Below are 15934 nucleotides of genomic sequence, written 5' to 3'. Positions count from 1 at the left end.
TGTGGGAGAGGTTTATTGGTCCCAGAGAGGGACCACTCTGGTGGAGTCCCTCTCAACAGTTCCTCCTTAGTTCTCCGTGATTTACAGTTTCGGAAGGGACACATGGGTAGATATAGCCCTATGTTCCTAATTCTGAAATAGGTCATCTACATCCCACTTAGAGAAGCACACTACTGACTCCTAAAGGAGTTCGTTACAAGAACCTGATGTGTGAGCTCATCACTCCGGAGTCATGACTCAGGGACCTTCTGAGAAAACCAGCTCTTGTGAAACGTCTTTGCTGACGTTCATGGTGAGTATCCTTGATTGTTCAAACCTAACTTCCTGCCAGTGGCCTTCATCCTCTTAGCAGAGTCCTGGGATATGGCTTTTCTTCTATCTCCCAAGAAAGTCTCACCGGGGACTCCGGTCATCAGATGCTATCATCTAGAATTCTGAGCATCAGTACCTGCCATCTCTTGGAAGCAAACCCCAGTAAAACAAGATCCCCCCAGAAACAGAGACCTAGGAAGACAGCTAGGAAAGAAACGGTGCCATATTCATAGGCTTCAGATGCCTAGAGACATTTTATTGAGGCTCTTAGAGGTCGGGAACTCAGGTGCCTAGGATGCTGAGGGAGATCCCGTTCGTGTCAGGTCTGTGTTCAGGAAGTAGGTACAGAGTTGCCCTTTGCCTTTGACCTTGATGATGCCTCGGCTGTAGCACGTGTAACCCAGGGATTGCAGGGCTCTCGCTGTTTCCTCAGTCACCTGCAATTGGAAGAGGGGCCAGGGGGTGTAGAGTGGCCTTATCCTTGTTCCCTCCCCCATGCCTCCAACGTGATTCTCACTTGGATCTTGCCAAGAACTCCTGTGCTCTCCATGCGGCTGGCTACATTCACTGTGTTCCCCCAGATGTCATATTGTGGCTTCTGTGCCCCAATCACCCCTGCTACTACTGGTCCATGGTTCAACCCTGACAAGAAACGTAGGCTTTGATGGGGAGGCACACTGGAGAAGAAGATTAGGGGAAATGGAAAGGTCAGGTGGTTTTATAAGGAGAGTCTTTGGGGTTGGAGGAGAGTGGATTAGGGAAGGGAAGAGTGACTCTCTTAACTCTTGGGCTAGCAGCTTCATGCTTTAGCCAAGGGAATAAGTCTGAAGAGGGGGTGTCCAGGGATGAGCTGGAGAGCAGCTAATGAAGGACTCAGAGAGGGGAGAGGAGGTACCATCTTGCTCCAACAAAGGAGGTCCCTCACCGACACGCAGGCGGAAGTTGTTGAATGAGTGCTTGTTGATGACGCTCAGCTTAGACCCCAGGGCCACTGCAAATTCCACCATGGTGCCCAGGTGGCTGCAACTTCTCTCAGCATCCTGGTAATTGGGTCCACCCACCATGATGGGCCAATGAGGGCACAGAAAAAAGTCTACCTTATGAATAAGCCCACCAATGGAGGCCCATAATAGGGTTGATTGGAAAGGGCTACTGTACCTGTTGTGTATCCTGTCCAGAGGTGGCATTTAAGCCTGTGGCCGCCATGTAGGTGCTGCCAATAGTTTTGATCTTCTCTACTCCACTGAACTTTGGCTTGGAGAGCAGCTGTAGAGAGAAGAGGCTGTGTTTCCTGTCTCTCTTGCTTTCACCTTCCCTTCTCCATAAGCCTGCCACAGGCCTTTGGAGGCTAAAGGACCAGGCTTGTAGGGCTGGAGATGATGGTGGGAAGGAGATGGTTGGTAATGGGCAACGGAGGGATAGAACTCGTGCATCAGAGGACAGGGAGGGTCAGAGATGTCGGGAGAGTAGGCTAGGCCTCATGGTCAGGAGAGCGAAGTGAGAGGAAGAGCTGACAGGAGATTGGACCTCATCAAAGTCAGCGATGATTTCATTCAGCAGCCGCAGGCACTCCAGCCCCTCATGGTTGATGTTGGACTCAGAGTAGAATTCCTTAAAGTCTGGGACCGATGCAAAGAGGACACAAACACATTCGTACGACTGGTGGTAGAGGTCCTACAAACAGGAGGAGGGGGAGACTCAGCTCCTAGGCCGGCAGCCTCATGCTTTACCCAGGGGAATAGGATTGAAGAGGGCTGAACCGGAGAGGAGCTACGGCAGGGCTCGGGGTGTGAAGAGAAGGTACCAAATGGCCCCATTTATTTAAAAAAATTAAGTTAATTGTGTGCGTGTGTGTGTGTCTATCTGTGTGTATATGTGTGTCTGTCTATCTGAATGCCACAGCTTGTGTGTAGAGCTCAGAGGACAACTTTTAGGAGTTAATCCTCTCCTTCTACCTTTATGTGTGTTCCACATTGCCAGGATTTTACTCATTAAGCCCCAGAGAACTAAATTTTTACTTTATTTTATTTTTGTTTTTTCAAGTAAATTTTTATCTTAATTAGTTAAAATTTAAGTCTGAATGGCCACAGATGGCTAACAGCTACCATGTATTGAGTAGTGCAGAGCTGGAGGGTTGGGCGAACTGTTCTTCAGACAATTCTATCACTATTTGACTAGGCTTTTGAAAGGATGGCATGGTCATGGCTTAGAAAGATTCCTGTTTGCGTTTTTCCTCTTCCTCTTCTTCCTCTTCCTCCCCGCCTCCTCTGTTCCCTGCCATGGGCCTCCTGCACAGTAGGCAAGATCTACCACTGAGGTATTAGTCCAAAAGTTGTTTCTTATAAACAAAAACTTGAAGCACAGATTTTTGTGGTCATCAAGGACAAAGTCCAAGATTGTGCTCTGACAAGACAGGGGCTTGGCAGACTACCTGACCCACTCTTTGGGGAACCCAGGAAGGATGAATAAGATCCAAGAGTTTCATCCAAGCTTAGTCCCAGTGGCATCTGGGGCTCTGGAGTATGGGGCTGGGAGTCACCTCATTGCGCCGGTTCTGGCCGATGAACTGGGGGGCCACGTGGGCTGGGAGTACATTCTCCAGCAGGAGCCGAGTCAGGTTCTCCATTGTCTCAGTCTCCTCTCGCTCCTGCCTCAGTTTCTTTTTCCACAGGAAGTCCAGGCGGCAGTAATATTCATTCTAGAGTGATAGAGAAGTGGCCCCAGTAACCCCCACACCCAGCAAATGAGGTTTGAGGTACAACTGTCCTGGAGAGAGATGGCTTTTAGGGTCTATTTTAAATTAGGTTCAATAGAACCAGCAGCAGACTTTTATTTATTTATTTATTTATTTATTTATTTATTTATTTATTTATTTTTGGTAACCATGGTTTTTCTTAGATCTGGGGGGTAGGAGGGGAGGGGCGGAGGGGCCTGATGGTAAGAACTTGAGGTATTTAGAGAGTGGAGAAGTAAGAAACGGAGACGGAACTCTCTCTTGGATGTTTCCTGTGGATATATTACTTGGGCTTAGCCCTGAGGTGAGAAAGACAAATTACCAATATGGGGCCCCAGCCTCAGCCATTCACAGAGAGATCCTGGAAGACTGAGTTAAAAGATGTACCTGCCGAGCCAGGACAAGGAGCGTGAAGAAGAAGATGAAGAAGTAGATAGCTCCCATCAGTTTGGGTTCCTTCAGTACCCCTGGCCTGAGAGATGACAGTCAGGTTTGTTCCTTGCTCTCTCCTGTCCTGATGGCCTCCTTCCTGTTCCCAGTGCCCACAGAGCCCTCAGCACCCCTTTGCCCTTCAGCTTGTGGGTGGTTCAGGTCTGTGGGATAAGGACAGTCTGCTGCATCCTATCTTAGCCACACTCCCAAGGGCTAGAGCACGTGTGTCCTGTGACTGTACATACCTGGAGTCTGAAGTGCTTTGATAAAGGTGGGCAATGAGGCAGTCGGACAGCCAGGCGTGGGAATGCAGAAATAGGGAACAAGATGCCACCAGCCACAGCAGAAGCAGAAGCAGCTTCAGTTCGAAACTCATGTGAAGAAAAAGGGAGCAGGAGAGGAAACCCAACACGCAGCAATGCATGGAGTACTGTAGGGCCGGGCGGGAAAGGTGGTCAGAAGTAGGCACAAGCCCTAGATGTACTGGGAGAATGCCTAGGGTTCCCATTCTCCCAGGGCACAGGGTTTCTTGGGCAAATAGGGCTGTCATTCACAGAAATAGATACTAGATATGTCTAATGTCTCTTGGATGGAGTGTTTTTTAGCTTATGAATTTGGGGACTAATGGGGAAGGGTATGGGGAAGGAGACCCAGGGCTGTACAAAAACACTCACCGGGATGCTGGTGAGCGGCAGGGATCCTGGCAGCTCCCAGGAAGCATTGAGAGCCACAGAGGACACATTGGAAACCAGGCAGTCTGATGATACTGGTAAGAAGAGCTACGGAAGGAGATGAGCTGAAGGGCAGTAAATGCCTTGGGCACAAAGAAAGCTTCAGCTGGGTTTCACCTGAGCTAGGGATGGGTTAAAGCCAGCCTCCTAAAAAGGGGGCATATTCTGCTACTCCTGTTTGGTTAAGAGAACTCAGATGGGTCCTTACTGGCAGGAGGGATTGTGAGAATTGTTATGAATACTAGTATGTCATCAAACCAGTCAGCTCTTGCCAACTACTTAACCACTCTAGGCAATCTTCCTTTTTTTCATTTCCTTATTTTTTTTTAATTTAGTTTTGTAATTTGGCTGGGGGATGATTTCTATTAAATTCTAGGAACAATTATAAATTCTGTAAACTTAGCCAAGTAAGTTAAGAATGGTGTATGCCTACAGAGGCAGAAAAGATAGAAAGGACATTCAACTAAGTGTTAACAATGATTATTCCTGGATCCTGGAGGGTAGAACACACACACACACACACACCCCTCCCAGCATCCTTTGGTCTTAGATCAGCTGTCATTCTATATCCAGGGATTCCCTTCCAGCCCCCAACAGGTCCAATATGCCCTGATGGTGGTAGATAGAACCCCCTTTGTCCTCACCAGGCTGGCTATGGCCGTAGTGAACACCAGGAGAATAGTGGCTGTGCCCAGGGCTACTCTTAATCCTGGCCGTGTGGCCACCAGAACAGACAGTGCAGGCAGCCAGTATAACATCTTGGGTCCTTTCTGGACACACTTCTGTGGAAGGAGAAGAGGTGTAATGACTGTGGGGCTGGGGCTCCTTCAAGCCAGGTCAAGGCTAGGGCTCCAGCTTGTCACTCCCCCTCTCCCCAGACCTCTTTACCGTCAGGTGCTCTGAGAAGCAGACGAAGAGGAGGAGAAGGAAGAGAAGGAAGGTGATGCTGTAGGTGATGACCAGAGCTGGGGGCCTAAGAGAAGACAAGAGGGAGGCTCTAAAGTGCCAGAATGAGCTCTGCTGTGAGAGGCTGCGCCTGCCATCTGGTTGGGAGATAGGGGTTAGGGGAGGGAAGTAGTCTCAGGTATCCAGACTAGTCACTGGAGGGGGGGGGTACAAGGTAGGACATAATGTTCTGGCAAATGAACAGTCCAGAGCTGTATTTCAGTGGAATAGGAACTGATAAAGTCTGGACAACATTGAAGGAGGCAGAGGGTTCACAAGAGTGGCCATCGCTGAATCAGATCGACCTCTGGGGTGAAGCCCTTTAACCCTCTGAATGTTGAACAAGACCTTACTCTTCAAAGTAGTAGACTAGGCTTGAGGGTTTATCTTAGATCTTAGTCATTTGCTGTGAGATTTGGGCTTCTCGATAAGAACACAGTATCATGGGGACGCTGATATTGTTTAAAGATACAAGGGACTGAAAGTGGTCAGGATGTACTTTTTTGTTATTGTTGTTCAAGGACTGAACCCAAGGGCTCATGAAATAGATGCAGGCTCTCTGACACTCAGTTACAGCCCCAGCCCCAAGGGGTTCATTAAGATGAGGACTGAGATTATTACCTATTTTCCAGAGGATGTGGGTGAGAGTCTGAAGTGCAGGGGAAAGTATCAAAGGAAGAAAGTATGGGTCATGGGTCAGGAAGGGCAAAGTGTTCTACACAGAAGAGGCAGTTCCACTGCTGCCTGAAGTTATCTCACCTGGTTGTCACCAGCATTTGGATAGTGAAGTTGGACAGAAAAACCAGGAAGGTGCAGGCTGCGTAGTATTTGAAGGCAGGGAGTGCAGAGAGCCGATACTGGAGGCAAAGGGGTATTGGTATTGAGCATGGTCGGGAAGGTATCAACCCCAGGCAAGGATTGGGTCCCCAGCCTCTCTCTCTGCCCTCCAATTCATCTATGTAGTCCTGCCAGTTTTCTTCAAGATATCCCCATTCTGTTTACTACCTACCCAAATAACTCATTCTCCAGATGACATTTTTTTTTTTTTTTTTTTTTTTTTTTTGTCATGTAACCTAGGTTGGCCTCGGGCACTCTGTGTAGCTCAGGTTGACCTTGAACTCCCAATCCTTCTGCCCTTGCCACCTAGTTACAGGTCTGTACCACACACCTGGCATGACTTTCCTATGAGAGGCACAATCCCCTCATCCTAGGGTCAGAAAACGATGCAGATCTTGGAAAGGCAGGTAGGGATAGAAGTCCTAAACCTTCCCAGGGGCAAGGGCCAAGGCTGGGGAGTCTTTTGGTGCTCCTCCCTCCAGCCCACCTGTTTCTCCATCTCCTTCTCTCTGAAGTACAGCGTCAGGAGGTTGAAGTCCTTCGACTGCTTCCACTGTCTGGTGTGAGGAAGGGAGTGTCCGTGTCAGGTGGGATGGAGCAGGACAAGGAAGGCGGAGGGCCTCGATTCCCTAATAGACCCTCAGGGGAGAACCCACCCTCCTCCACCACACCTCCGCTGGGCTTACAGCCTTCTGTTTTTCATACTTTTGAGAGTTGAGTTGTTCGATGACCTGGAAGAACTTGGCATCGCCAGTGTCCAGCTCGTCATCTAGCCCACGGGGGGTGCGGCTCCTGCACAGGGACAGCCAGGCCTGTTAGCTCAAATGTGCCCAGACAAAGCAAAGCAGTCCTCTAAGGAGGACTCACCCAGTGTACCCCCCCCCCCCCCACTGTCAAAGCTGAGGGCTCCTCACCGGTCCAGGCTCCACTGGGGGCTGAAGGCTTTCTCCTGTGGGAAGAACACATGGTGGGGGTGTGGTGAGCTTCCTTCCTCTTCAAGACAGACTGTGAGCCGATCACATTTTCCACATACGTTCTTGACCGTATACATTTGATCTGGCTGCTTCTCCTGCTTCTAATGGACTCCATTCCATCCTATACTAAATTCCACCTACCCAGCAAGGAGCATTCAAACTATATATCTTCGTAACTCTGTAGACTTCCAGCCTCTTTAAAGCTTTTGTTTCCTCTTAGAGAACATCACTTAGCGGGGAAACCCTTTATTTGCTCTAGGTTTGGGTGGCTGTTAGTTCTGTGTCTCCCTGAAGACTGCAGATTCTAATGGCAGGGACTTTCCTATCATCCTTGAATGCTAAAAAAAAAAAAAAAAAAAATCCATTGCCTTGAATTGAGATGACTATACAGAAAATATTGACCCCTCTCTGACCTTTTGTGAGGTCAGCTATGCTGAGCTGACAGCTGGTCAAGGTAGATGACAAGGTATGGAGAAGAAAGAAATGGAAGGGAAATCAGCTTCATTATGGCCATATAGCCATTCTTTTCTTTGCCAAAAGGAACACACAATATATGCAAAGATACAGATAGCCAAGCATAAAAGAGCACCCACTGAGGGAGAAATGGATGGTCTGGGGCAAAGATGTTGACCATCCTTTCCTACCCTCCACTGAGGGGGGGATGGCGGATACTAGATACAGGAGCTAGGTATGCATATACGCCCAGGCATATATGCCCAGGCTTAGCTTTTGTGAGCCTATTTCCTTATGTCTATAAGTTACATGAAAGTAGGAAAAATATCTATTCATTTCCACCTTCTCAAGAATTATACTAGTGTCTGACATTCAAGCATTCAAAAAATGTGAAGCTCAGGTTGGTGTGGTATATAATTCCAGCACCCAGGAGGCCCAAGGCAGGAGAATTGCTTCCAGTTGGGCTACATAGTACAGTCATGTCTCAAACAACGAGGCAGTGACAGGAACAGTGGATGGAACATTTCCGCACGATTGCTGCTCTGCCTCCAAAGTTGCATGCTGTTAGGAGTAAGCAGATGTTTGCCTAGAGTGCATGTAGCTCTGCCTTTGATCCTCAGCGGCACAGAAAACTAGGTGTAGTGGACCACACCTGGAATCTCTGCACTGGAGAGGTAGAGGTAGGAAGATCAGAAACTCTAAGGACACCCTTGGCTATGTAGTGAGTTCAAAGCCAGCTTAAGATACATGAAATAGGGAGGGAAAGAGACAGAGTGGTCAGTTCTGGAATTGCTAATACTTGACTGGCTTTCCTGAATCTTCAGAGGCCAGTTTCTGGGTTAATGAGGCCCTGTTTCAATCAAGAGAGGCACTCAAACAAGCTGTGCTTGTCCCACAACTCTGACCCTTCTTAGCATCTACAACAACACTCTGCTGGGTCGTTTTATTGCTGGAATTGCATGCAAGGTTGTCTCGTGGGCCTTGGGCTTGTGGACAACTCCACACACTACTCCCTTTACACCTTGGAGGCCTCATTCTGCAACAGGGTGTGGGTCCTGGAGTCTTCCCTCCTCTTCCTCCTGCTTGTTTAACCCCTGTGACCTCTTCTTTCACTAGGCTGATGTTTAGAATAAGTCCTCCCTAGAGATACTGCTGCCAGTGCCCTTGAAAATCTGCTGATTACTGATCTCGAGAATTGTTTCTACTGGGTGGAAAAGGAAGGAGAGGGGATATGATGTAGAAGTCTCTGAAGGTGCCTCAAAAACCCAACCAGGTTGTTCTGTGAGAGAATGTTCTGGAAGAGCTTGAGAAAGGTGGCTGGAGTATGGAGCAGGTTTGGGAGGAGAAACAACAGGGGAGAGTATGCTGAGGTACATGCTTTTAGAAACATGATCTGACCCTGTCCTGAGCACCAACCCTGAGAAGCTGTGTGTGGGAGAGATTCAACAGCCTTCACTATGGGTGGGGCACAGGTTACCTCCAAGTCTTATAAATAGGTTCAGCAGTAAGAGGCCCTGCCCTAGCTTCATCCAGATAAGCTGCAAGCCAACTCCTTTTCCTCTGCCACCGCACCATATGCTCACGATGCCTTTCTTCTTCAAGGCCAGGAGCAATTCTTTTCTGTCACCTCATTTGCCTCATATGTAAGTGATGAGGAATAGAGGCACAGCCCGGATGGCTCACAAACTTAGCATTGGGAAGGATTAAAGAGAGCAGGACAGTGTAGCAGTGAGCCTTGACAGAGGCGTTTGCTGGTGGGATGGGTACGTTGAATCAGAAGGAAGTGGGGCATAGGTAGCTATTTCCTTTGGGGGCAGGGGAAGGGGAGGTTGAGGTGCTGTGGGCATGGTGTCTACGGGAGCTCGCGTTTCTCTGAGGTGAACTGGAAGGGAGGGCAAGGGAAAGCCTGAACCCCTGAGTGGGGCAACCAGGCAGTTCAGGAATGCCACACATTACCAAATAATTCACTGTGAGTGAGGGGAGCCTGGGGGTGGAGCCTCAGGACAGTGGAGACTCTTTTCCCCTAAGCATGGGGCACACAATGAAGTTGTACACACCGGGAGTGGAGTGGAGGTGGAAACAGGACTGTCAACGTGGCTTAGGTGGGCGAAAGGCTTGGCTGCACCCCAAGACTCCAGATAGCGAGTCATCAGTAGTGATGGACGCATCGTGTGCCCCTCCAAAGAAGATAGTAATCCTTTTGCGGTTCCCTTCTCATCTTCCTCCTCAGCCTGGAACATGAGAAGTCTGAGTCAAAAGGAGATATTTCCCCACTCTCCCACATCCTCATTGGCCTGCTCCACCCACATCACAACAGAGCAGCTCAGTTTCTGGCATAAAAGAAAAGACTGGTTCTATTGACTAGGTGGTTTGCTTGGTCTAATCTGTGAGGCCCAAGCTGAGCTTCTACCCGAGGATCGATGACCAGGTACGTAGGTTCGCCTAGCTCCCGAAGGTATGGGTCTCGGTGTTCTGTGTCTGCCCTTTCCACAGCATAAGCTCCTGCCAGCAGGGCCAGCGTGGCCCCTGTGATGTGCACCCGTCTGGAAGAAAGGAATAGTGAGTGTCAGGAGGAAAACCATCTAAACCTTTAGTTTCTTTCAAAGACCATTCCCAGAGCAGTACCTTCAAGAAAGGACCCATGTTACAAAAAGCGCTTCCCAACATCTCAGAATTTCCCTGCACTTGTCTTAGGGCACAGGATATCAGCATGTGAGAGACTCAACTGGTCATTTGCTGTAGCTGTTCCAGGCTGTAAGTCTTACCCTGGTACACCGCCAGCTTCCATATGGTTGGCCAACGTGACATCATGGGACCAGACATCATATTGCCACTTCTGGAGCCCGATGACTCCACAGAGAACGCTGCCCGAGTGCACACCCACACGCATGTTGATATCCACTCCGGTGGCTACCCGAAGTTTCCTGAGCAGAGTTTGGGTCAAGCTTAGTGTTGCCATGATTTCCCTTTTCTCAAGGAGGACTGCCACCCTGCCTCCTGTACTCCCTCCAACACCCATTGCTCTTAGTTTCTCTTGCTCACACACCCAAGCTGACCTGATGGCCCGGCACATGTCCAGTCCCATGCGCACGCAATTGATAGCATGGTCAGGCAGCGAGAGGGGCAGCCCGGAGACACAGTAGTAACAGTCTCCCAGGATCTTGATCCGCATGCATTCGTGCTCCTGAGAGTATGTGTGTGGGTGTGTAGAGGAACCTGGTTAGAGGCCAGAAGGGTGGGAGGGAGTTGGGGAGCAACTTCTGAGGTTTGGAATGTCTAGGTCAGATCTATGGTGTCTTTGACATGGGGTCGACTGAGGTCTCTCGGGCAATGTCTTGATCAGAAGAAATAATCAAAGGCTCGAGTGTGTGTTTCTCCCCAGTTTGGGTATATGTACAGTGCATTAATATCAGCACATGATAATAGTATCAGGATGAGGAACATAGAGGCAAACCCCAAGCTAGGATATATCCATCTACCATGTCTGATTACGTGCTAAGCTGTGTCATAGACAACAGAATTTCTCCTGGAAATGCCTCCCAAGGTCAGAATGTCTGGAAATCTCTGCACAGATGTGGAGGTGTTATGCCTAGGATGTCAGATGTGGAGAGGTCTCTCTCGGGATGGGGACAGAGTCCTGAGTGGGAGTGTGTGTGAGCGGGTCCTACTCCTACTGTGTTATTTGGGAACTTGGCCAGGCTCCAGTGTAAGACTTCTTAGAAGATGGGTGCTTTCCTTGCAAGAGGCTCCCTGGCACATGGGATTCCAGGGCCCCTGGGTGAGAAGGGAAACCCCTCTGACCTTGGCAATTTGGTCGAACTTGCCGAAAAGCTCATTGAGCATGAGCACCAGCTCCTTAGGGGAACACTCGCTGGCCAGCCGCGTGAAGCCCACGATGTCCGCATACAGCACACTGTACAGGGGGAGCTATGTTAACGGGGCCAGGGTTGCAGCCCAGGGCCCCTTCCCTCCAGCTGGCTTTCCTCATACCTCACTCCTTGGTGCCTCTTGACATACAGGCTGTGAAAATTGTTTGTGTTCTCTGGCCTTGAGCTCTGTCCAGCTTGCAGCCGGGCCATGATCTCTGCTTTCATCTCTCGGGCCAGGTAGGCGGGAAGGATGGACAAGAGGAGGTGCTCCTGGAGAAGGCCCCCATGGATGACACCCCTCCTACTCTGCTGTGCCCTATAACCAAGAACCTTGGCCCTTCAAATTACCCAGGCTCCCACACATTACATGCCACCTACTAGTAGCTCCCTGACCCTTCCAGTCCACTCAGCAGGACTCCAGCACCCCAATCTGTCCCGGTCACTTTTAGGGACTAAAATCAACACCCAAATTTGAAATAATATAATAACTTTCTTCTTCTTCTTCTTCTTCTTCTTCTTCTTCTTCTTCTTCTTCTTCTTCTTCTTCTTCTTCTTCTTCTCTTCCTCCTCCTTCTCCTTCTTCTCCTTCTTCTCCTTCTTCTTCATCATCATCATTTTGAGACAGTATCTTATTATGTATTCCTGAATGGCCTGGAATTCATTATCTAAACCAGGGTAGCCTCAAACTCATAGAGATATGACTGCCTTTGCCTCCCAAGAGCTGATAATAAAGGTGCATACCACCACACCCAGCTAAGATTCGATTTTATTATTATTGCACAGTGTAAGTATATGTGGGTACATGTGCCAGAGTGTATGGGTGGAGGTCAGAGGTCAGCTTTGCAGAGTCCCTTGTCTCCATCTACCTTTACTTAGGTTCTAGGAACTGAACTCACCTTGTCAGGCTTGTGCATGGAGGGCCTTACCCTCGGCTACCTCACTGGGTTTCAACTGGTACCTAGCAATCTTCTATGGGCTGCAATAGTCACAGTTCATATAAAGGAGGAAAATACTTGAGGAAGGCAAATGAATTACCCAGAGCCACTCAGAATGAAGGTGTTGAAAAGCTATTCTTTCTGAGCTGCTGTCCCTTTCTGCCATTTAGGTCCCACTGACCTGGTGCTTTTTCTCAGTGTCCAGCCTCCGGCGTGAGTGCAGAGAGCTAAGAGCCTCCCGGAACGTGGCTCGCAATGCTCGCTCCATCAGGGCCTTGTGGTATGCTCCCACCACATTCCCACACAGGAATAACACCGAGTTTGCTGCCAACTGTGGGCAAAGACCAGGCTTAGAAAGTGTCCTGCTCCCCCCACCCTAGTGGGTTGGGGTAGTCTATCTGTGTAGTTGGGATTGGTTCCAAGAACAGGATGAGGAGAGCCTGCCTCTACAGTTAAGGACCTGGGTATCTCAGAACAATCAGAGCCACTCTGTCGTCCATCTGGGAGAGCTGGTCGCTTTCCTCCTCTGTGCTCTCTGCTGTAGACTCTTGGCTGCGGGGCCAACCTGGCCACTTAGCTATCTTGCATGTATAGTTCCTCTGCCTAGAATGCTATTCCTTCATGTTCATCTCCTGAGCCCATTCCAGCTGCAAGAAACTACTCCAGTTCTGATTCACGAGCATTTCCCATGAATACTCCAGGTTTTACTTCTGTACCTGCAAGAGAATCTTGGCTGATTTCCCCATGGCTATAGTGCCCTCTTCTGGCTAAGGGAGGAATGGTACACTGATGTAGCAGCGACACAAGAGTTCGCTATAGGGAGGTTTATCTGTGCTTGGATCCTTCGCTTAAGGGTTGAGCCCTGCCTGAATCTCAGCTCAGCATATGCTCACAGCATTATCAAGCAGCTGAGCCAGCTCTGGGAACACTTGCATTTTTACCTGTGGTAGCAGAGCCCTCTGCGACTCAGGCTGCCACCCAAGGTACAGCCCAAGGACCAGCAGGTGCGAGAGGGATGAGATAACACCCGCAGCAGCAGCATCCCGCATGCCCAAGGGGAGCATGGCATACACGGTGAAGACGATGAAGAGGAAAAAAGACACCTGCAAAAGAGTGTGGGGAGCTGAAGGCCCGGGGTTGTGCGCCACAGGGTCTAAGTTTGAGGTCCATCTTCCCCCAAGCCCTTGGCTGTGATTCTCCTCACCTGGTCCCAGGCGCTCACTACACCCCCAGTAAACAGGAATCCATAGCCCAGAGCCAGCAACGCAGCCCATATGAGGCCAGAAAGAGGTCGTGTCCATCGCTGCAGTTGCTGCTCCCTGGAAGCAAGCCCCAATAGCAGAGAGAAGCCACCCAAAGCACACAGCACAGTTGTTAGGAAGCTTGGATCTGAGGTCAGCTCCTGTGGAGAAATGGTATCTGAAGCCAGGCTGGGAGGAGATACTTTGAAGTTCTCTCAAGGTGAGAAGGAGCAAGTTAGGTGCCCTTCAATCCAGCTCAGCAAAGTGTCTGAAACACATGTGCGTGTGTACTGGTGAGATGGCAAAGTGGGTAAGGGTGCTTGCCACCAAATCTGATGTTCTGGTTTAATTCCCAGAATCCACGTGGTGAAAGATGAGAACTCATGCCTTTGAAAAAACACACTCAAGAAAACAGGGGCCACTGACACATGCTTTTCACATTAGATGGAAACAAAAGAAATTTCTAAAACCTCAAAGGTCAGCGGTCTCACCTAGCTCCAGCTAATATATCTCAAACATTGCAGTGGGACCAGGGAGAGCCACCCAAAAGACTTGGCTACTCTTGGCTATTTGCAAGCCCCTCCCCATGCACCCCCTATTCTTTCTGCATCACAGGTGCCCTTGCTTGTTTACTTGTTTAGTTTTGAGGCAGGGGCTCTCAGTAGCTTGGGCTGGTCTCCAACTCCCCCACGGCTAAGGAATTTGAACTCTGGTCCTCCTGTCCCTATCTCTCAAGTGCTGGGATTCTACACTTACCTGACTCTTCCCACCGTTAAAGAGGCCGGTAGCATCTGCTTGGCTTTCAGAGTGAATGTCATCCGGAGGGCTGATTTGCTTGGGAGAAAGAATCCCTTTCTCCTGAAGCCGTGCTGGTAAACTTCACAAACGTTTACCCAGGCAGCCCAAGTTTCTGCAACCCCTCGTTACCCCAACACTGAGTTCTCAGTCCTGCTTTTTCTCTGGCCTTTAAGTCCCAGTACTACTACCCTACCCTTTGTCCCTCCTCTTTCAGGACTTGGGGTAGACTGGGATTCGCTGTGCCCAGTCACTGGCCCCACCTTGCCTCCAAGGAGTGAAAGGGAAACCCAGAGCAGAATATTTCCCCTTTCTTGTCCAGAATGAAAATGAAAAATAATGGTGGAGGAAGGCAAAAACTATCTTTTGGAAATCTGTGGACACAGCTAGCAGCCCCACATTCCCAAATCTGGAGAGAAAAAGTCAGGAAATGAATCTCCCCAGGGACGTGAGTAGAGTTTCCTCTCTGGAAAAATGGAAAATCCGGTGTTGGATTTACTATAGAACCAATAGACCGCAGCGAGAAGCCTTCGGGACTTACTAGTCCTAGTATAGACCCAGAGACTAAGCTTAGAGCTCTGTCACATGTACCCAGAGTCACAATTTATGACGAGGCTCACCACTTCTTTTTCAGTTCCCAGCAAAAACATTATTAACTAAAAAACCTCGCAAATCTCAGATCTTCAAATGTCCCCAGCCCGAGGCAGTCCTTGCCTAGATCAGGCTCCCACAGCTAGCCCGTCTTACCCTGCCGCTGGCCCAGGCGACGGCAGGCAGTGCCACGAGCGCGCAGAGCACAATGACCAGAAGCAGTATGAGCAGTGGATACTGTTGGCTCAGGCTGTAGTAAGTCTCGTAGAAGAGATCTTCGCTGGGAGGAGGCCGGGGACTGAAGAGGCGGGCCATGGTCTCCCCCGCCCCAGCCCGGAGCCCCTGCCCTGGGGACCACAGGGCGCTGAGTTAATAACCCATCCCATCCCACCGCGTTTTTCCACTCCTCCCGGAGTCATTCACCCAAGCCACTAAGCTTTCAACAGCAATAGGGTTCCCTGCTAGGTGCTCTCTCATAGGGCTCCCAGCTGTGACAGGACTTCTTTATTCTTCCCACAAACGTACCGTGCTAGTGTCCTGGCTGGAGCTGAAGAGAAGAGGCCCCAGACTTTCCCTCTACCACCAACTCTCTGCTTTGTGTTAAGCTCCTGAAGTTCTCACAGCAAAGCTGGGCTCCAGGAGGGAACCTGGGTGGTCTGGCTGCCATTCACCCTCGCTGCTTTACTAGTGTGGCTCAGGACCTGCCGGGCGACTGGCACTTCCCTCTTGGCGCCAAGGCCCCCTCCCACTTCCCCGCGATACAGGCCGGCCCCTTCCCGTTCTGGAGCTGGACTCCCCTGGCTGCTTCCCATACCCAGATTACGTTCTCTAATCACACCTTTCCTCTTTCTTTATTGAAGAGCTTGTAGGCCGGAGGAGAAACATGAGGTAACAGAGGTAACGGGGTGGGTGGGGACCAAAAGGGATGTGTCAAGATAAGGACACAACATTTGGAACTGGGGAGGCTAAGGAAAGCCTGGGAGAAGGCTGGGAGGAGCGGTGTCCTGGTACCAGCTGGGGCCAGGGTGTGGGTGAGGGCAGGAGTGGCATTTCCCTTTCATTCTTGGTCCCTCTGGTGTGGCCAA

At 49.9% G+C, this 15934-nt stretch overlaps 1 protein-coding gene across 3 annotated transcripts; it reads right to left on the bottom strand.

Annotated features, from left to right (window-relative positions):
* Positions 1 to 542: 542 nt before the first annotated feature.
* Positions 543 to 15536, bottom strand: Adcy4 (adenylate cyclase 4). 3 transcript variants are annotated; one of them, XM_034497144.2, is made up of 26 exons: positions 15375 to 15535; positions 15006 to 15196; positions 13427 to 13624; positions 13164 to 13325; positions 12404 to 12553; positions 11409 to 11557; positions 11220 to 11331; positions 10475 to 10602; positions 10184 to 10342; positions 9829 to 9961; positions 9476 to 9649; positions 6906 to 6940; positions 6697 to 6783; positions 6479 to 6548; positions 5914 to 6011; positions 5098 to 5182; positions 4854 to 4991; positions 4153 to 4257; positions 3724 to 3908; positions 3434 to 3518; positions 2852 to 3010; positions 1840 to 1986; positions 1471 to 1578; positions 1238 to 1352; positions 830 to 954; positions 543 to 749 (listed from the first exon to the last, which is right to left on the bottom strand). In XM_034497144.2, the coding sequence occupies exons 2-26, from the start codon at positions 15162 to 15164 to the stop codon at positions 603 to 605; spliced, it is 3213 nt and encodes a 1070-aa protein (XP_034353035.1). In that variant the 5' UTR covers positions 15165 to 15196; positions 15375 to 15535; the 3' UTR covers positions 543 to 602. The 3 variants fall into 3 exon arrangements, with proteins under 3 accessions (XP_034353035.1, XP_076787079.1, XP_076787080.1); XM_076930964.1 differs by lacking the exon at positions 830 to 954 and having other exon boundaries at positions 15375 to 15536; XM_076930965.1 differs by lacking the exon at positions 15375 to 15535 and having other exon boundaries at positions 14220 to 15153.
* Between the last annotated feature and the right edge of the window lie 398 nt (positions 15537 to 15934).

Source organism: Arvicanthis niloticus, chromosome 3, assembly GCF_011762505.2.
Source record: "Arvicanthis niloticus isolate mArvNil1 chromosome 3, mArvNil1.pat.X, whole genome shotgun sequence".
Taxonomy (NCBI): Eukaryota; Metazoa; Chordata; class Mammalia; order Rodentia; family Muridae; genus Arvicanthis; species Arvicanthis niloticus.
This window is presented reverse-complemented; position numbering and strand designations above follow the sequence as displayed.